The 22,057-nt window shown below is 36.8% G+C and overlaps 1 protein-coding gene across 2 annotated transcripts in view; it reads right to left on the bottom strand.

Moving 5' to 3' along the window:
• The window catches only part of LOC145764534 (N-acetylneuraminate (7)9-O-acetyltransferase-like), a 67,191-nt gene extending 48,915 nt beyond the window's left edge, over window positions 1-18,276 (bottom strand). For both annotated transcript variants that reach the window (XM_082576151.1, XM_082576152.1), the window contains exons 1-3: window positions 18,131-18,276; window positions 17,668-17,761; window positions 5,734-5,863 (exon numbers count right to left, since the gene is read on the bottom strand). In XM_082576151.1, the coding sequence (XP_082432277.1) occupies window positions 5,734-5,863; window positions 17,668-17,761; window positions 18,131-18,260 (354 nt within the window). In that variant the 5' untranslated portion in view covers window positions 18,261-18,276. The remainder of the gene's footprint in view (window positions 1-5,733; window positions 5,864-17,667; window positions 17,762-18,130) is intronic.
• Window positions 18,277-22,057: the final 3,781 nt, after the last annotated feature.

Raw genomic sequence — 22,057 nt, 5'->3', positions numbered from 1 at the left:
ATCTCGGCAAAAAAAAATTTTGAAAATCGGACAAGTGGTTTTCGAGATACCGCGTTCTGAAATTTTGTGGCTGTCACAAGGTGGCGGTGTTGATGTGCCCAATGTTTTTTGATTTTAGGGTTATATTTGAGGTAGAAAGTCGGTTGAAGTGTCTGTTCCACCATTTTTCATGATGCAGAATTCAAAAATGATGTCAATTTTGGTGTACAAGCATTAGCTAAGGAGTTGTGTAACATTTAAAAAAAATTGGGGGACCAAATGCCAACCCTCAAATTTTCATGTGGGTAACAAGATATCCCAAAAAATATTTTTGTTCTTTAAAGTTTCTTGCGTATACTTCATGATAATATAATGCAGATGTCCGCAGAGGTCTTTACCAGGTCAACCAGGTATCCCAAGAGGAGATGATTGAGAACCTCACTGTAGTTCTTGGAGATGATTTCCAAGTTGAGGAAGCAGTGCTTCCCTTGAAGAGGAAATAGTGCAAACACTTACAGGAGCTAAAGAGGCAGAGGGTCGGGATAAGGAAGGTGTGGTGTTCCAGCCAAACCAATCACATGCCGTCATATAGGATGTGGGAGAAAACAAAAGTTGGTACTTTGGATTTTACCTTGACGATAATGGGGATGGAACATCTGATGTGTGCTGGCACTGGAGATGAAACTTGGCAGCGACCACCTGGCACTGATGACATTCAGGACTCCATGGAGCAACAGATTGTCAATGTGACAGTTTCAGGAACTTCAGTCTTTTCTCTAAGAGAACCATGTTACATTTTAAACAATGCCCCTGAAATTGAAACTGTGTTTAAAGAGATAACCCAATAAAGGTGAAAAAAACGTTAAATTAGTATTAAGTCAACTTCCAATTGTCAGTGACTTTTCTGATGTGCACTAACAGATTGCCTGACCCCATAAACATAGGGTTGGACACCAGAATCAGTGAAAACAACCACAAAATAGTGAAGTTATGGCTAAAAATCTGATTTTTCATGGAAAATAGCGGCCATTTTGGATTTTTGCTCTGCACACTTTTTTCTTGGATACAATATCAAAAATTTTGTCATTTTATGTTGAGATAAGTTAAATGGAATAGAAAAAAACTGTCCCCAGTAAAAAATAACAAAAAAAGTATTTTTGACCCATGTATAGCCCACTCCTACTAGTGGTTATATTTCTTTCTAAAATTTGTTGAATTATAATGGAATGCCTCTCATGCGAGCGAATGACGTAGGGATGCATGCGCTGTGCCAAGGCCATCGGCTGTGCAAAGTGCAGATGGTGTCAGTGCAAAGAAAAAAGAGATATTAACACACTTTTTTTCAGTTCATTGTCTTAAGCTGACAGCTTGCAAAGTTGCGAGACTTATGCACATCTTTAAAACCGAATCTTCTTACCCGGTTTTATTGCCATTTTAGATTCGGATAGTTTAGGATCCGAATCCTTCTGGATTCGGTATTCTGAATTGCCCAGTCCCTAGTTAGGTGCCTGCAAACTAGGTACACACACGGTGGCGTCAGGATATTCAGGTGTAGTGCCCGGTCATTCTGGTGCTATTCCAAGTAAAATCTATTTCATTAAGTGCTTGATGGTAATACTGCAGACAGTGACATATGCAGGAACTTCTCAAGGGGAGTCATTCGAAATGATTTTTGAAACAACATAAAACCGAATGAAAGAAACGCCCATTTGCTAATTGTAACCAGCAAGTTATATTGTATACGATTAGCTTACCATATTCACTACACAGCTTGCATTGGCGATATTTTGTTAGTTTGCATTAGTCAGGGGACTCATTTGGATAGATTTTGTAAATGCTATTTAAAAGAAACACTCTTGATGTCACGCATATACTGTTTTACTAAGACAACTTAATTGGCTTGTAAACTTAACCCAGTCAACCACGCGTATTGAGGGTACGTTCAGGGCTGCAATTTTTGCCTTTTTCGGCGGCAGTGCCACTCGACACATGCCGCCACTATTCGACAAACCAGGGTTTCCCAAAATTTTTTGGTCCACAGACCCCTATTTGTGAATCTGTTTATTCGCGGACCCCCAACACAAAAGTAAAAATGAATAAAACCGAATTTTGTTTATTTAAAAAACTGACAACATCAATGGAACGAATAAGATTGCTTATTATAGCATAAGTCATCAATTTTCGGAGTTATTTGTGAAAGGCAAACTCGTAAGTCAGGGTCTACGGAAAGACTGGACCTTTATTTAGTCTTCATATTGGTAAGAGCTAAAAATGCTGCCTCACACATGTAGGTCGTGGCAAAAGGCAATAAAATTTTAGTTGCCTTTTACGGTAGCAATGGGTATTCCTCCACAACACTCAACCAGAAAAATGCAATAGCTGTTTGATTAAAACTAAGCATTAAAGTTCGATCAGATGATGATTTGGCTAATTCGTCTTCTTTGCGTCCTGACAGGTCAGTTTTTGTAACAACAAAAGGGTTTAAAATCCAATCAAAATTCTCAAATGTCTCTTTTAAAAATTACTTCTTGAAATGTGCAGAAAGCAATTCCAAATTTTGTGTAACCTCAGAGGAAATCAACTCTGTATTAATTAAGGGTTTGTGTGTAATGTAGTCACGCAGAACAGGAAACATATCCACAACATTATCATTGCCATTATCATTTACGCACATTATCATTTATATACTGTGAACGTATATTAGGGTGGTTACAAAGTAGTGCCGCTACAAAATTAGCGCGCTACTGCCCACCTCTGTCTATCAGAAACACGCAATATTTTCTAGAAGCCATCATAGTGAAATGTAATTTAGTAATGTAGATGACGTCATCAAGCACCAGCATGATGTTTATGTTTAGAAAGTACATCAATTCATTATCAAATAACTTAGAGATGAAGCATGTAGGATTATCAGTTTTATCGTTATTTGCAAATTACTGTTTAATAACGTCATTGATGACGTCATCATTTTTCGGAGTCAGTACACAATGAATTGGATTCTCCTAATTATATTGAATCTGTTGACGCATAAATCATCTTTTTACAATAAGAATTAAGTAAGTTATGACGTTTTCAAATTTCGTGAAAACAACTTCCTATTAAAAACAATGCATTTTCAAGCCTCGAAAAAATCGCTTCAGGTACCTTTATAAATCGCAATTATTAGAAATGAAGACGATTTCCGATCAAGCTCAAATTTTCAGGAATGTCGTTTTATGACTATTTGCAAAAAAAAAAGTTTGTAGCAATGAAATCGGAGAAAAAGTCCAAATTTCGACCCACCCTACTAACTACGCACCTGAATGATCTCAATACAAGACTGCAGCGAAAAAATCAGTATGCAAATCAAATGTATGGTCACATAAAAGGCTTTATGAACAAACTACGACTTTGGAAAGCCCATATACAGACAGGAAATCTTTTCCACTTTCCAACTTTGAAAGACTATAGCATACTTCCTGAGGAGAAAACTGAACTTGCGGATCAATTTGAAAAATTATTGTATGAATTTTTGGCTCGTTTCAAGGACTTTAAATCTTATTCTTTTCACCATTCAACACAGACATTGATAAAGTACCAGCTGATATCCAACGAACTGATTGATCTTCAAGAGAAAACGAATTTGAAAGCAAAGTATTTAAAAACGAATCTTTGCGATTCTTACTGAAAACTTCTCAACCAAGATGACTTTCCACATTTGAAAAAATTCATGGCTTCAAAAATGGCTTTTTTTTGGCTCAACGTATTTGTGCAAACAATTTTTTTCTAAAATAGAAGAAGTCGTCCGGAAAAGAAACCAGCTGCAAATTTTTCACTAAACTCGTTTAAAGTCAGTGTGACAATAAATTTGAGTAGCATTTTTTTAGAAATTTATGCGTCTTAACTTATTACTGTATTTCTGCAAAGAGATAAGGTCACCTAATAATGCCATAAGAATAACATGAATAACAAAAGAACTACTTTTTTGTCTGCAACTACTAGAAAGCAAATGCTAAATAAACGCGCGGCCCGCGGTTTCACCCAGATATTTATATCTGGCCCTCCTCTAATAAAAGTTGCACACCCCTGCTTTAAGGCATTGATCACAACATCTGCTTGTGCTATTTTGTTTAAATTGCTCGCTATAAAACAGTGTCAAACTCGAACACACCAATTATACTTCTTAGAAAATAACAAAATAACTAAGAAAAAGGTGATAGCGGGCGGGCATAAATGTCTGAGCAGAAATACCTCTAGCCGACATTTGTATGATTTGAGTCGGACATGTCCGCTGGATATTTTGGAAAAATGCACAAAAATTTTAAAATTGCAATATTCCAAAAGTACAGATTAAGCATTGTTTGATTTTACCAAGTTATAGTACTCTCCAACCTGATGATAATGAACCCAAACAGATGTATGTTTGCTTCAAGGGTTTGCGAAAAACATCTATTTATAATTTGACCCATTTCGTCCCACAAATTTCCCCTAAACATTAATATTTTTCAAAAACATTTTACACAAGGTGTTTTTGTAGTAAATGGAAACTTTTAAAAGGGTGAGACTTTAAAATTTCACTTTTTTTGAACCACCCTAATGTGTATTGTGCGTATGGAAATTAAATTTTTACCCAACAAATTTATTGAAATAAAGCAATTTATCAAAAAACGTCAGAAAGTCGTTTTTTTTTCTAATTTTCCGAAAATAGCTTCAAAGTTGAAATTTTTGAATTATAACTAAACAAAACAAAAAATTACTTGTGCTCATTTACATAAGGCATTTTTGAACGTTTGTACATTTCAAAGTAATTGCACTACCATTTATATTGCACTAACATTAACATATATATAACTAGCATTGCATGAAAATGTCTAGTCACCTGAGACGAAATGCTTATTGTGATGGGCAGGAAGGTAGAAAAATGACCAGTTTTAGATGTAGAAAATTTGCAACTTAGAATAAAAACTAACAGTCAAGAAATTTCACATTTCTAGCATATTTCCTTCTGCAAAATATTTCACTACTAGAGTGGGGCGTCCTCATAAAACCCCGTGTCGCTACAGATAGGGTTAAGTTAATTGCCTAACCTTTTGCTTGAGTATAGAAAGGTAAACACAAAAACCACATACCTAAATCCCTACAAATTCACAGAATCGGTTTTATCCGAAAAAGGCTGTCACCAAAATGTGATTTCTCCAAAACGAGCCATTTCGAATTGCAGCTCCCCAAGACTGATGCAATACCCTCCACAACAAACAAAATTTTTGTGTTGGGTGACTACAGAATCCAATCAACAGCAAAAACGATGGAAAATAACTTTTCAAATCTACAAGCTAATATCTTACAGTAACTACACAAAACTCTTAATAGGACATGACAACTGGGTTTTTTTTTTCGATCATTGACCGATTTTTTAGCAAAGTGTCCGAAAAAATATAATCAATTCGGTCAAAATGTCCGAAAAAAGTGTTGCAAGGTTGAGTTTTGCTTATGAACGTTGAAGAAACATTTGTCTGTTCTAACTTTTCTCAGATAAAACACAACGTTTCTCAGCGAAACTTGATGTTGAAGCTAGTCAGGAAGTGCAAATTTTGGTTTGTATAAGCTACTTGAAAGGAAATATTTTCATCAGAAAGAATGACCAAAATTAATAAAAAAACTGACCGAATTTTTTCAAGTCATTTCGGACAAATGACCGAAAAGTCTCAGCAAAAAAAACCCAGCATGACAATAACAAAAAATGCACAAGCTTTGTAGCACACTGCCCATGCTCACAGTTTTTCCTTCTTTCTTGAACGGCCTGGGTGCTATAGTATCCACAAATGTATAGAAGAGTTCCCGCACTCTGGAGTCGCCAACAAATGCTATTCTTCGGCCATCCAAACACTTTTGGGTGTTTGAGTCACTGCAGAATAAAGCACATGGAAACCAGCTTGCAGAAAAAACATATATATTAGGGTGTGGCTGGTGCCCTTATGTTATTCAAATCAGCTCTTCTTTTAGCATACTCTGTGGATGGGTGATACAAACTCACCTGCGAATTTTCAGCTGATTTTGACAACATGTAGGTATAGCACATGGGATTTAAAGATTGCGTAATCACGCAGCACCGAAAATAGTCAAAAATCGCTTGTTTTTTTTAAATTTTTCCATAATACACGCATATTTTCAACTATAAAATGTATTATTGGCCTATGTCAAATAGGGTGGTCCATAGTTGTACACTAAAAAAAATTATTTTGGAAAATTGTTGGTCTGACCCTGCCAAAACGTTCTTTTTGGCTAAAAAACACCATGTGCAAAATTTCATTGATATTCATTAATGTTTAGAGGTGGCTCAATGGATCCGAAATTCCACCCAGATGAGGTATAGAACACATAAGCACTTCCATAGTTGCTCTCTGCCCAACGCTCGTATGCCTGGACCCCCCCCCCTTTATTGTGTTCCTTAACAGTGGATATTAGCTGCTCAATGCTCATCGGCAGGGGTGTCATGATGACAAATATCACTTGTTGTTGCCCAGTAAGGTCTGCTTCAGGATGTTAGAAAACTTTTTACGATGGTCAGCAACAACTCTCAATGCAAACTGCAGGTGCTCCTCATCCTTCGTGAGAGGGCTAGAGAAATCCTTAACTAAGGCAACGCCACGTTCAACGTGGTCATTGGTGATAGCCAATGTGCTGATGAAGCTTTTTGCAGTAATGAAGCTAGGCTGTGATCCTTCCACTGAGCTGCCGGATATTCAAGGAAACCAACCAAAAGACCCAAGTTCTTGAAAAGAAGTGTTGAGTACCTCATCGTAAAGTCGATTAACAGTCTTCTCTTGAATGAGTCTTAAGTCGATAGTTGCATGCTTAAATGACTCTTCTTCCGCTTTTTTCTCTTTCTTAGCCACAACCATCTTGCCCAAGCCATTGTCCAAAACGTTATCAAACAACACCAAGCCAACCAACTGCTCAGAAAGGAACCACAGTTGGGTTGAAATCTTTTTCACTGTAGCGTTGGATATGTCAGCACTAATCATTCGATATAATACTTCTGCAATTGCTTCAGCAGCTTTAGGTCCTTTCTTGGGGCCTGCCCTTTACAACAATACTTGCTGTTGCTCATGCTTCAACGTAGATGTGGGAAAAGAATATGCAGAGTTCCTGCGATCCTCGATGCTGGCGTGCTGTCAATTTAAACTGTGAAAGAATAATCCAAACTTTGAAAGTGTAGATCACTTTTGCCATCCATTGGTGCATGGCTCCGGGAGCTACAAAGTGGATGCCTTGAGGAGGGACAGCTCAAAGAAAAATAATGGCCAGCTCCAGTAGTTCTATGTAGTCATCTCTTGGCTGAGTGACTTTTACAGCCGTCTCCAAGACCTTCACCATCTCATTGTGGATGTCAACTACAGCATTGGCTGTATAGTGTATAATCATCAGTTGACAAGTCTTCAAATGCAGTCTGGTCAATAAACTGCCATCTTGCTTTGAAGCGCTTGAACAAGAGAACATCAGTCGCTGATAAAGTCCCCATGGATTCAGAAAAGGCTAAAGCAGCAATCAGAAGCATCCAGAGGACCAAATTATACTTTATTTAATCGCTGTAGAACAAACTGGGATAGTATAACAAATCAGGATTTTGTGGAATTGAATGTCTTCAATTGGAAAGATGTTAATAATGAAGAGTTTTTATACGACTGTAAAGCACAACCAATTGAAACAGCTACCTCTATGATGGCTGCGAATAAGAGATTTCGGTGCAGGGATGACTACAGAGAGATGTTGCATCTTTCATTGATATACGCTGGCTCAAACTTTGTGGAACTTGATAATTACACGATGCTAAAGCCTGGTGCACTCTATCAGGCACGGTGGATGTTTACTTATCAAATTGCAGTTGATGCACCTTACAATGACCTGGAAACTAATAAGTAAATTTTTCGCATATAAAGATGTTGATGAAGAAATTTCCACTATCGCAATTGCATCATTTGCAAAGCATCACTGGTACCTTACAGAAGATTTGATACAAGTTTCCCTGTTTAGTTCAAAGGTTAACTTGTCCTCAAGGGAAAAATTGCAACAAAACTTTAAGAACTTTGATAAAGGTACAAAATTCATCAACTGAATTGGTTTCGCTGCTAAAAAAGGTTATGGAAAACCCCAGTTTCTCAAGGAGGTATCATCGTCATCTTCTTTAGATCAATTTGTCGGCGCTGCTTCACGGATGTTTTTTGGTTTGTTTAAAATTGGTACAGCATTCCTTGAACTACTCTTTGAAAGTTGGAACTCACCGGCTGCATAGCCGAGTGGTGAGAGCCCTGGAACGGCAATCGAATGGGCGCCAGTTCGACACCACTCAAGAGCATGCGGCTGTGTCTTTGGCAGGACACTTAAAGGCATGCCTGAAGGTGGACATTAAGATTGGCTTCCTTGCCTTCCCGTCCACTTAATCTAAATCTTCAACCACCGGGTGTAAGGCTGGATACGACAAAGTATAAAAACTATTATCAACAGTGAATGTTTCAAATGATACTGTAGAAAGAGGAGTGAAGCTTGCTTCTGATTTCTTCTTACATCACTCCAAAACTGAAGAAAAGTATCAGAACATTCTCCAAGTTGTTGAAAACGATCAAAAGGTTCTTCCTAACCAGCGTGAACGTTCCTCTGGGGGATAGTTTAAAAACCTGGTTTCTGTATTATTATATACATCATAAACATTGTTGCTATGCTAATGTGTAGGCTATTATACTTAATATTGGTTTTAACTGTGTTTGTGTAGTACTGTGTCTGTGTGAAATAAAAAAATTTCAAAAATCAAAGTTTATAGTTACTTTGACGAAAAAAAAAATACCAAAAATTGATGGAAATAAGGAAAAAAAGCAAATAAATTATCACAATAATTCCCAAATATTATAATGCAAACAATACTTACTTTGACATAGGCCAATGATACATTTTATAGTTGAAAATATGCTTGTATTATTGAAAAATGCTAAAAAACCAGCGATTTTTGACTATTTTTGGTGCCGTGTGATTGCGTAATCTTTAAATCCCGTGTGCTATACCTACATGTTGTTGAAATCAGCTGAAATTTTGCTGGTGAGTTTGTATCACCCATCCACAGAGTATACCAAAAGAAGAGCTGTTTTAGTAAAGTATTTAATTTTTGCTAGGCACCAGCCACACCCTAATATATATATACACGAAACAACATTTGGATCTTTTTACATTTAACCTATCTACTATAGAGATTAACAATCTCTTAAAAGTACCAGGGTTGGCTGATTTAAATCAAATGATTTAAATCATTGATTTAAATCATGATTTAAATCAAACAATAAAAATCAAAAAAATCATATAAAAAAATCAAATGATTTTTTATTTGCTAAAATAAAAATAAACACATCAACAAACGTTTCACTGCTTCTCTGTAATACAAAAGTTATATTTAAATACTTAAGGCTATAGGCTATGCATGTTTTGAAAGGCAACTTAGTTTACTTGGCAGTTCACAAACAGTGTTGTTCACTAAACATAGTATACTAGGCTAGAGCTTTTTAGGTAAAAAAAATACAATCAACCATTCAGAAAAATGTATCTGTGAATTAATAAGGATGACACTATCATAATTCATCTGTGATGTCACAGACAATAACGTTAGTAGGCGGAAATAATTGCACATGGCCAGGGTGACTGCTCTTGTCATTCATGAGAAAGGATGAGCCTAGGTCTGAGGTTGCAGCAATGTAATAGCTCAAAGTATAGCTGTGATTTAAGATACTGATAATTATGGAGTTTGAGTTGTGCATTTCAACTCAGAGAAAAAAATTGTTTCAGCATTTTAATACAGAAGAGGGTAAGCTGCACTATTCTGCATTGAGGCTCAGGGTTTTCTAATGTGAGAGTTTGAGCTAAAAAACACGGCGCAGATTAATTTTTTATTAGACCTTCTTTAAAATGCCTGTCCAGGTTAAAAACCGTTTTAAGAATTTGGTACTTTTTAGATCATTAAGTATTTTGCAAAATGTGTTTCTTTCTTTTTTCAAAAACCTGTTACCATTCCACAGCTATTGATCTTTTTATAGAGCCATAAACTTTAGCGCGAATTTTTCCTTTTCATTCAACACAGATGTTGTCATGCAATGTGACGTCAAGATGGGAGTTTTACACCTAAGTAGACAATGCCGATTGGCTGACAGCGCTGCTGCTGACAAAACCCTTCTTAGTGTAAAAACGTGGTTGAGAGTAGTGAACCATATAAAACGAAGAAAACAGCATGGTTGAGTTCAGAATTAAAATAACGCTTTGCAGAATGACTTAATATTGATTAAATTGGTTACAGATTGTTTGTTAGACCATGTATTGATATATTTAATGTTTACCTTAAACGCAAACTCATTTAGATCGGACAGGCACTTTAAGGGAGTTTATTTTTGGCATAGATTCAACAACACATACAAGAATTATTTGCTAACCCAACTCTGCAAACCAATCCAGACAGAGCCGCAGGTTGGAAGACTTGCATTCTATTGTATGATTAAATGTTTATCAAAAGATCTAGTGTTATTAATTAAACTTGTATGCAGCCGAGAAACTGTATATAACTTGTGTAATTTTGTAGAGGGAAGAAGTGATAAAATGTCGGGAAGAAAGCAAGATGTTGTTTGGTTAAAATTTGACAAAATAGTTTTAGCTGGTAAAAGTGGTTGTAGAGCGAAGTGCAAATCATGTGGCAAAGAGCTTCAGGGACTAGTAGCTCGAATGAAAGCTCATATTAATCAATGCCAGCTTGAAGACGAAGTAATTGAAATCGAGCATTCAGAACCAGAGCTTACAACAGTAAATAACATACTAGTATCCTCAGCCGAAGTCCCAGGTCCATCTCGAAAGCGCTCATTCCCACCTGAAAACAATTCTTCTTCATCACAGATTTCAAAGAAAAAGACAGGAAATTTGGATACATTTGTTATGCGAACATCACCATCAGAAAAACGAGCCATTGATCTGCAGATAGCTCGTTATATTTATGCTACAAATACTCCCTTTTCTGCTGTTGATCATCCAGAGTTTCAAAAAATGATCCAAATGTTGCGACCTGGTTACAATCCTCCCAACAGAAAGCAAGTCGGTGGCAACCTATTAAATGAATCTTACATTTTACTACAGTCAGATTGCAAAAAACATTTGCAGGGAGCAACCGTTTCTATGTCATTAGATGGCTGGAGCAATGTTCACAATGAACCAATTCTGTGCTCTACTATTTCAACACCTGAAGGCCATTCATATCTTGCTCAAACGATAGATACATCCGGGCACAGTCATACTGCTGAATATTTGCTTGAGGTAACAGAAAATGCCATTGTGAAATGTGAAGAGCAATTTAGCTGCCATGTCGGAAGTTTTGTTACTGATAATGCAGCAAATATGGCAAAAATGCGAAGAGCACTGAAAGAAAAGAGTTTAAATGTTATCACTTATGGATGCTCAGCTCATTTGTTAAATCTTCTGGCACATGATGTGGAGATTGCTGGAGTGAAAGACCATGTAGTTCAAGTTGTCAAGTATTTTAGGAATCATCATCTTCCAGCTGCTTGGTACAAGCAAGCAAGCGGCAAAGCTCTGGTCTTGCCACAAGATGTACGATGGAACACTTTAGCAGATTCCATTGAAAGGTACTTGCAAAACTGGCCCATTTTGCTTCAGATATGTGAAGATCATCGTACTGACATAGAAAGCACCATTTACAATAAAGTGCAAAACCTACAGATGAAAAGGCTTGCTGAAGATTATTTGTCTCTACTGAAGCCTATCGCAGTTGCATTGGATGTGGTACAAAGAGACACCTGCTGCATAAGTGAAGCCGTAGATGTCTGGAAAAATTTAGAATGAGATCTACAAAATGCTGGCCACTCCAATGTATCTGCTAAGTTAAAAAATCGCATGAAGCAAGCTTGTACTCCGGCTCACTTTTTGTCCAATATATTGGACCCCCAATATGGAGGTAGCAGACTATCTTTGGAAGAAATTGACGAGGCAATGAAATTTGCTGGTGACATTAGCCCAATCATTTTGTCAGAAGTTCTCAATTATCGTGCTAAAACTGAGCCTTTCAAACCATACATGTTTCAAGAAGATGTGCTCAAATCAGTAACACCCTTGGCATGGTGGAAGTCTCAGTCTAACAGAATCAGCAGTGATATGTTAAAGATGGCTCTGAAAGTTTTGGCAGCAAAAGCTTCTAGTGCTGACGTTGAGCGAGTTTTTTCCACTTTTGGTCTGGTTCAATCAAAAGTTCGAAATCGATTGGGCACTGCAAAAGCTGGCGAGCTTGTATTTATGTACAAATTTCTCAATGCAAAATAAACTGCAATTTTGTGTCATCTGAACTTTTATTGTTTTGGTATGGTACATCGGTAACATAATTATATTACACAGTTAAACTTTCTTTGCAAAAAGTCTGGTTGTAGGCTATGCATCAGTTAAGCAAAAAAGCAAAGAGATGTGCGCCCAAACGCAAGGAAAGATCTTAGTGTAGTGAGATGACAGTCTGAGACGTACCTCAATCTCGATATGCACATTATGATTTAGTATAAAGCAACATATCACACCTAATTAAAAATATGTGCAATAGACAGGCTAGCCCACAATATGATAATAAAAAAGATTAAACACTTGCAAAGCAAAGCCTTTCAATCAATCAAGGGGTTAAAAATAATTCTGCTATGTAACTAAAATGATCTCTTCCCCCCAAGTAGACTCGACGCTTTTTTATCTAAAAAAAATCAAAAAAATCTGATTTAAATCAAAAAAATCCGATTTAAATAAAAAAAATCCGATTTTTTTGATTTTTTTAAAAAAATCATGATTTTTTCCAACCCTGAAAAGTACCGTACTTCACAAACGTAAACACAAACAATGTGTTTACGTTTAGTCAAAAACAGTATTATATAAAACAGGTTGTTTGTAAGTAAGGCCTGGTTTTATGTCAAAATATGACAATAATTGCTCTTGTTCTTAGGGTCGCTAAATGCTTCTCGGATTTCGAGCATAAGTGCCAATCAAGGTTTTTAAGGTGTTTTGATTGAAGCAACAAAACGGTCTCTGGAACTTCCCTACCAATCTCTGGAATATAGCCTACTCCAAGTCTTCGAAATTAGCATATTTTTAGGAGCAAAATGGTTGGAACGCCTGGTTAATCTAATCAAAAAATAAAGAGCCCAAAATGTAGATACCAAACTCATGTTCAGCAAACAAATGATTCGAAAACTATATTATACTGTCTTCATCTTCAGTGTTATAAACATTTATACTATACTGTCTTCATCTTCAGTGTTATAAATGTTTATAACACTGAAGATGAACATTATAAACATTTATAACACTGAAGATGAAGACAGTATAGTTTTCGAAACGTTTGTTTGCTGAACATGAGTTTGGTATCTACATTTTGGGCTATTTATTTTTTGATTAGCATATTTTTACTTTGGCAAAAACATTGCCGAGGCCAAACGGTAAAAGTTGAAATTGCCTCGGCAATTGCTGTGAACATTTATTACGAAAAGATTGTACCAAAACACATAAAACAAGATGCGAAAAATATACTGGGGTAGGTTATCACGACCTCACTGTTTGATTTGTTGTGATGTAATAATAGCAGAAGTAGCGATAAAGCTAACATCGCGATACGGTAATTCACATTAAGTAACTCACGGGGTGGGGGAAGTAAGTTAATTTTGGGTTAATTCAACGTTCGAGTCAGCATAAATCAATTTAATTTTTCCGGCGGGGTTATGTAGCGTAACACCAATGCCCAACAAAAAATTTACGTTTGTTTTACATTAATTCGACATCTAGCGACGTTGAATTATCATAAAATAACGTTAATTGCTCAACCAGGTACCGGGTAACAAATTAATAGCTCCCTGCGAGAAGATTGACTCGATTTACGTATAAGCTAACATAATTTCGACACAATTGGGACCCTGCAAGCAACACTAAGTCTGTTTGATGAAGAACTAGTCAGAATCGGTATCATCAAATGCTGTATCAGGTGGACGAGATAACGAAAAGTGAGGCGCAATAAGGAGTAGATGCTTACAATAATTTGACGTCTACTGGCGTTAAATTAATGCAAATCAGGTGATATTTCTATAAAAGATTCAATTCTCCCAGCTGGGCACGTGTCTAAGCGCCGACGAAGTAGGAAGTCACCTAAATAAAACATTCGGCAATAGTAAGAATGAATCAACATCCTAATCTGGTGTAGTCTAAGAAAATTAGTTTTTTTTTGTAATCATGTGGTCCTTACAAGCGCTCTTTGGCTTCGGCATTTTTATTGCCGACGCTAATGCGCCATTCATGCATCTGCGTTGCCAATCACCTCGGCAATTGCCGACGCTAATATCGAAGACTGTACACCTGTAACCACAGCAAAGAATTAGTAATTATTCTTTGTAAGCGGATCTGCTAATGTTTATTTCTAGGTCCCTTCTGGACTCTGCTAGACTCTGTTACATCATAATTTGATATTTCACAAATCACAATGCAATTTTCAGACCATAACCGCAGCTGAAGTTGGCCATGGTTTGAAAGCAATACTTTTTCAGCTAGTAATATGAAGTGTGATTGGCAATACAAACATAGGCGCCGGGTTTTAAAAATGGCCCGGGGGGTAAACTTTCTAGCCGACTGATTGCTTACATTCAAAATGCTGATGTTTATTTGTCAGCATTGATGTTTGTTTGCGTCTATCTGCCATTGTATATCGCCAAGCTTTATAATGTAGGCTCAAGCCTCGAAATTCACGGCGGACATGTCTGCCGTCACAGCATGTGATGTCCGCAGGAAGTACCGTCTAGATTGGTCATATTTGTCCGCCGAGAAACAACACAGGAACTAGCGATGCAAATCGTCATTGCATAGCACGAACAATTATTGCAATAATATGTATATTTTCCAGCGCATTCTAGCGCGCATCTAGAAAATGTGAATACTGTATCCCTTAGCTTCCATCAGCTTCAAATACTGTATCCCTTAGCTTCCAGGAAAACTTTCGATTTTTACGTTGCTTCAAGGATTATTGACATTGAATCAGCGTAACAAAGAGGAATTCTTCGCTAAGAATCGATAGAAGTACAGGTACTTCTACACTAATCACGCGCAATTTAGTTCAAGTTTTACGTCACAATATCTGGCTTTAATCTCCGAGTAATAATGATACGGCAAGGTTGGTTACTAAATTAGATTATATACGAGTAGGCTATTACAGCAAGATGCAACAAGCTTTGTTAAGTTTTGGTATTACAGTAAGAAAGAAAAGACCCAAGGAAAATTCACTTTCGCTCACATGACACGCAAAAATAAACTTTAAAAAGAAAAAAGCCCAATGAAACTTTGCACAGTAGAAAATAGTAGCGTTGGTGTAGAAATTTTCCGACTCCTGCCCAGAGTATTGTGACGCAATAAGCCACACGACCTCGTTCGGGGGAAGTTAATCAGTTATGTGACGTATTGACCAGCTACACGGCGCTTTGACTCTTCAGTCTTTAAGCGCAAGTCATTGGTCTGATGAAAGCCTTTCAGAGTGACTTGATTGATTTTTTAAAAAGCCTTCTAAAACCGTAGTTATAGTTCTGAAATGGCGAAGAATTATTATCAAGATAAAGTGATTAAGCATGACGATCGACGGCTAAAACTGGTATGTCTGCTGTGAGACTTGATTTGTCCGCCGAGATAGCTGCTCAGACCGGACACGTTTGTTCGCGGTCAACAAAAACGAATTTCGAGGCTTGTTGTAGGCTACTTCAAATTATATGCTGGTCACTTTGAACTTTAGCTCTTAATACGCTTAGATACTAAACTGAGCAAACAGCAAACTGCACCTCGTTATTGACACTCCCAAGAAAAAACAAAGCGGAAGAAATCAAGAAAAACTTTTTCAATCATTGTTACTATGATTCAGCGGCACCATGCTGGCGTTTATCAGCTACCATACTTCTGTTTCTTTTGTTATCTTAGAAGCAGCGCTCTTGTTGCAACAAGTAGATCTTTTAATTGAGATCGATCCGCAATGAAGGTCGAACTAACACAAATTTGAACTTAGAAACATTTGCTTTAGGATTTTTTTAAAATAATTTGCGGGGGGGGGGGCAGCCACCCTGAGCTAAATTTACGGGAGGGCGCTGCCCCTCCACCCCCCGGAGTCGGCGCCTATGAATACAAACATAATAAGTTAATGGCATACTGCTTAATTTAAGCATAATGGCATACTGCTTAATTTAAGCATTTAAGCCTTAAATGCATCAAAATTGAAAATGCCAAACTAAATCTAATGTAATGTAAAGTACCGGTAATCATTGGTTAATGATATACTGTTTAATGATAAATATCACTTTAAGAAATAAATCGGATAAGGTTTGCTTCTCATATGCATTTCATACTTCATTCATTTAATCATAGACATTCAAAAATAAAGTGACTGAAATCTCACGGAATGGCCCATTTCGGCGAGTCTGATTTGGCGAGTCCAATTCGGCTAGGCCGATTTGGCGAGGGCCCTTTTCGGCGAGTTCCCTATTCAGCAATTTTTTTAATTTTTTTTTAAATTATCGGGTACTGTAGCCTAATTATCTTTGCCGCTTTAGGGTTAGGGGTTGGGGTTAGAGGTAATGTGTTAGTTAGGGTTAGGTTTGGGGGTTCAGGGTCTTACTTTAACGTTTAGTGTCGTTAAAACGATGTAAAAGCGGCAATGATAATTAGGCTACGGTACCCGATAATTAAAAAAAAACATTAAAAAAAAATCGCCGAATAGAAAACTCGCCGAAAAGGGCTCTCGCCGAATAGGGCACTCGCCGAATAGTAGCAGACCCGAAATCTTAAGTGCAAAAGATTGCACTGTATGGACAGAGCCAACGTTCGTACAGCTGGACTTTATTGATGTGAAAGAACAGACAAAAAGAATGATCACACTTGTCAACACACATAACAGTACATCAGCTACAGAGCTAAAAATAGCATGCTTGAATTCAAGGTGCCAGCAAATAGGCTTTACGTGATGACATAACTGAGATTAGTAAAGATAAAAAGAAATCCATTTGCAGTAGTTTGCAGAAAAATGGAAAAAAGGGAAACAAAGTCACCTTCACGCAATCCTTCTGTAAGTAGCACTAAAATACAAAACGAAGATTGTTGAAACTCAGTCAACCTCGACCTGAAACATTAAGTAGATTTCATGGGAACCGCTCTTTTCAGAGCGTGGCAGTTCTACTGTTGGCAAGAACTGTCATCCCACCATCCTCCAGCTGATTGCTGAGGGCATCATATCTGCTCATAAGAACCAATTTCTTGTCATCCTACTCCAGAATCCCACCACACTTTTGCAGACAAGCTGGTTAAAATGCTCTGATGGTACAACATGCTTGAGCCGGTTGCTGACATTGCATTGTGTTGTGTAACACAGCACTAATAAACTACTGTATTTTAAATTTAACCAGAATTGTAAACAGTTACAGGATCACACAGTTGTAATTCCCATTGCAACCAACTCAGTACACACATGCCAACAATAACGTTCATTCATAAAAAAACATTTTTTTGTGCAAATTAGTTAAACGCCAGCTAATGGTATCAAAACGTCTGGCAAACAGGGGATAGATGATTGACAGATTTCATTTGTGTGTTAATAAAACTTAAAATGTATATAAATGTAGCTCATTTCACCTGACGGTATATTGATGCATCATGCAACCATCTGGCTGCCAATACTCCCCATTAACCAATGAACCGCCACTAAGCAAACGCTCACACACATCACCTGTAAAATAAGTTAAAAATTGTTAATAAGCATTATTATAGTATACAATATACATTGGCAATAGCTAACAGTAAGTAACAAACAAATTCAACTTGAAACGAACCTTCTGATGATTCCAGTAAGGATGAAACAGCTTGTTAAGGTTTTTAGTGAATAGTAACTGTATTTTAAGATACTTTCTGATATTATGTGCATTTTTTATGTAAATGAGTATCAAAGTTAAATGTAATTTTGATGCATCCTAAGGTCAATCCACTACAAAATTTCAATAGTTTAAAGTTGTTGTTTTAAAAATAACCCTACTTTCACAAAACCCACACTTACACAACACATACACAACTATACACTTTCACACACTTAAATTCTTACCAGATTCTAAGTATTGGATTACTCGTAATACTACCAAGAGTATGGTGACTGGTAAGGCAACCTTCTTGGCAGCACATATGTTTACCACTTTGGAAACTGAGGAAATTGTCATTTTAATTCGCTCTTCCATATGAAAATAACTGCTACACATCTAATATGGAAAGAAACTCTAGATTACCAAATATCACCACCCTGTTAGCTTATAAAATGAAAGAACAACAGTTGCAATGCAATAACATTTGTCATAAGAATAAAACAATTCATCCATTTTCAAACAATCAATTAAACATTACAAGGCAACTTATTCATACGACATTAAAAGTTCTTTAAGTTATTTCTCATAATCAGAGCTCTGTAAATAAAATTCAATGGAAGATTTTCACAACCCATTGCTAAGTCGTTGATCACATTATTTTGTTTGTACAGTACGGTACCGTATATTCATAGAATTCGCATACCGGTATTATCAATACCTCAAGGGTGCGAAGAAAAATATTAATACAGACAAAGTTATTGCTAAATTTTCACTATACTATAGTTGAATCCTGTAGGCCAGTGGTGTCCAAAATGTAGGACATGACATATTTAAAAGTGACACTCCAGCTCTTGCAAAAATTCTTATGCCAAAAACTAAGATTTTTCACATAGTCTTGTTGTTCTATTGTCGCAAGCACCACTATTTGTCGGAATTTCAAGCTACCTGGCAACCTTGGTTCTTTATTGGCATATTTTTTACTAGCCTGTGACTGCATTCATCACTATTTGTTATTGTGGTGTCATACAACTTGCGCCTACACAGATTTAAGACAATGGTTCTCAACCTTTTTCAGCATGGGGGTCAAACTCAAAACCTAAAATTTATAAAGAGCCGCAACAAATAAATGCAATCAAAGTGAATCTATTTGTTGGCTTTGATTTTTAATTAGTTTTCTAAACGATGAGTAATTTGAAAGATGCAATAGGCCGGATGCCACCAATGTCCTTGAAAGCAATGTTGCCAGATGTTCAATTTTTTTGTCTATTTAAATGTAGACAAAAATAAGGGGTGGTTCAAAACAAATTTTTTCAAGTCGAAATGAAATTTTTGCCACCTTTTCCTTTTTTAGCGAATATATGAAAAAAAAATCAACTACCGTGAAACCTTACAACTTTGCCCGGGTGGACAACTTTGCCCAAAATTTGTGACTTGTATATCCGACCACAATACGGATTTCATGATTTAGTGGTTTTGTTTAATGGATGATATTGTTAAATATGAATATTTTATCAATTGTTTCAGCAGAAAAAAATAACTTTTTAAGATTATTTTCATTAAGTTAATTCCAAATGAAAATACAAGAGAAAAAAATGCAAAAATTATGTGTCGGAAATTTCACATGGGGGTCAAAGGTCATTTGCCCATGCAGAGTGTTTTCCATATGGAAAGCTTCTATATTTATTCATGAGTATGTGCAAATGAGTTTTTATTCAATTTAAAGAAGTTTGATATTTTTTTGGGCATTTTAGTGGTTGTGACCCCTTATTTTGTGCTTTGGGTACAACTTTGCCCACTCCTCATGATCACTCCAGCGAACACAAACTGCCTATTTCTTGCATATAACTTTTATAAAGTTTGTATCTAAGGACATGAACTTGATTACAGGTCACTAAGAGACACATTGCTGTGATTGATTAAAATAGCATCATGAATATGAGCCATGAGGTGATACCTCATTCAGCTAAATCTCTAATTGCTAGCAGTTTTTAGATCAGCTGGATTGATGGCTATGATTTTTTCTCTGTTTAGTTATAATTTTTAGGATAAGCTTGCACACAGCTCTGGCTCCAGGGCTACAGCTTGCTCCATCACTAGTGCTGTCTACCAGGTTGACGTTCCAAATCACCACATTTTGGCACTACTGTATATGACATCTGACGACGTTGTGCAGAAAAAATATGGGAATCTATATCAATGCCGACATTGAAACAACAGCAGCTCTTTCAAAACCAAACAAAGATGAATTAATGGTGTCTAATTGGGTAGTGGTGGAATTTAATATTGGTTCAACCTCCCAAAATACAACGGGTGACAATTGCAAATTGTATATTGATTTCCATTAAGGATAGGCTAGGGGATCTCCTGACTAAGAAGCAGCAGGCCAGCGATTCTCCATCAAGTATCAATTAATCATTCTTTATTGCAAAAAATACATGGAAAATCAGCAGAGCCCTATTGGCATATGCATTTCGCTCTAACTATAGAGCATCATTAGTGCCTTATTCTAATAGAAACTTTTATTTAAACAAATAGATTCTATTTGAATAAGGCACTAATGATGCTCTATAGTTAGAGCGAAATGCATATGCCAATAGGGCTCTGCTGATTTTCCATGTATTTTTGTAATAAAAAATGATTAGCAAATTGTATGCAGGCCAAATCACAAGAAAAGTTTCCAATTCAGTTTATGAAGTCAAATTCTTAAGGCCCCCATACAATTTGTCTTGTGACAAATACTCATGGCCCTTGAATGAGGATCTGACCTTTGTGGACTTTGATGCAATATCTCGCGTTCTTCCAGAACCAATCGTTGACGAAACAATATTTTCTTTTCTGTGTAATTTGTCACAAACTGTAAAACATGTACTGTAATCGTTCTGCTGTTGGTATCCAAAAATTCATTTTTGTAACATCCACTGTTGCCGCTGTGTCACAGAAAGGTGCATGATTGATGATACTGTCATTCAGTAGTTGTTCATATTTCTTTGCTGTTTATATTAGGAATTTCTATTCAATAAACAAGTTGATTTCAATATATAATCGTTAAGCCTGGTGTGGCCAATCGCGACCATGAGGGTAACCAATTGTATAAAGTCCCTACCAATTGGGCAGAAAGTTATTTTTCTACTGTAAGTTAATTTTAAAAACACTGCTTGTGGGCAAAGTTGAATGATACCATGTTAAAATTGCTTGATCCACAACTAAATGTGTAAAATATAGCCAAAAAACTAGCTGTGGGCAAAGTTGCCACTTTGGGGACAACTTTGCCCAGCAAAATAAAACAAAAAAAAAATTATGAAAAAGATTACTTCTGATAATTTAAGTTGTTGCATGCTTTAGCACATGTCTTTGCAAACCAGATAAGCTATTGCAACAAGAACTACCTCCTTTACAACAAAATTTACAACAAATAATTGTCAGCTAACTCATGATATCTGGGCAAAGTTGTAAGGTTTCACGGTAGCTTAGAAATTAATTTTTATTTTAAAAATGTAATCGAATAAAATCAGAGACTTTAAAAAATGGTAGCAGGCCTCGAAACAATTTTTTCCGGCGCCAAACGTGACTGAAGCAAGCTATTCGGCGGCCAATCACAAGCACATGGCGGCCATCAAAACTTCGGCATGCATCAATAATGATTTATCGCATAAAAAAAGTGTATCGTGATGTCACTTGCATCCTGCTTACCGTCAGACATCAGCTGCTCAGTCAATCAATAATGTTAACAGTTCAAGCATAGACAGTGTGTATTGTGATTTATTGGGTGCTTTGGCTGCTTTCTAATTCTTGTGATTATAAGTGGCAAAGTACTTTACAAGGCCGCTTGCGTAAAATCTTTCTTGGAACTTTATGGCGGACAAATGTAGCCGACAAATTCATCAATCGATTGTAATGTTTGGATTTAATTCCAATCATTCTTCTGAAACGTGCTTCACACATGTTTGTTATGTTGAAGTGCGTCGGCTATTAAGTGAGAATACTTTCCCTCTGGCAGGCCTCGAAATTCACGGCGGACACGGCGGACATGTCCGCCGTCACAGCATGTGATGTCCGCGGGAAGTACCCTCTAGATCGGTCATATTTGTCCGCCGAGAAATAACGCAGGAACTAGCGATGCAAATCGTCATTCATAGCACGAGCAACTGTTGCAAGAATATAATTTGCGCTGG

The sequence above is a fragment of the Aplidium turbinatum genome, chromosome 2 (assembly GCF_918807975.1).
Source record: "Aplidium turbinatum chromosome 2, kaAplTurb1.1, whole genome shotgun sequence".
Taxonomy (NCBI): Eukaryota; Metazoa; Chordata; class Ascidiacea; order Aplousobranchia; family Polyclinidae; genus Aplidium; species Aplidium turbinatum.
The sequence above is the reverse complement of the archived record's forward strand: the minus strand, read 5'-3'. Positions and strand labels throughout refer to the sequence as shown.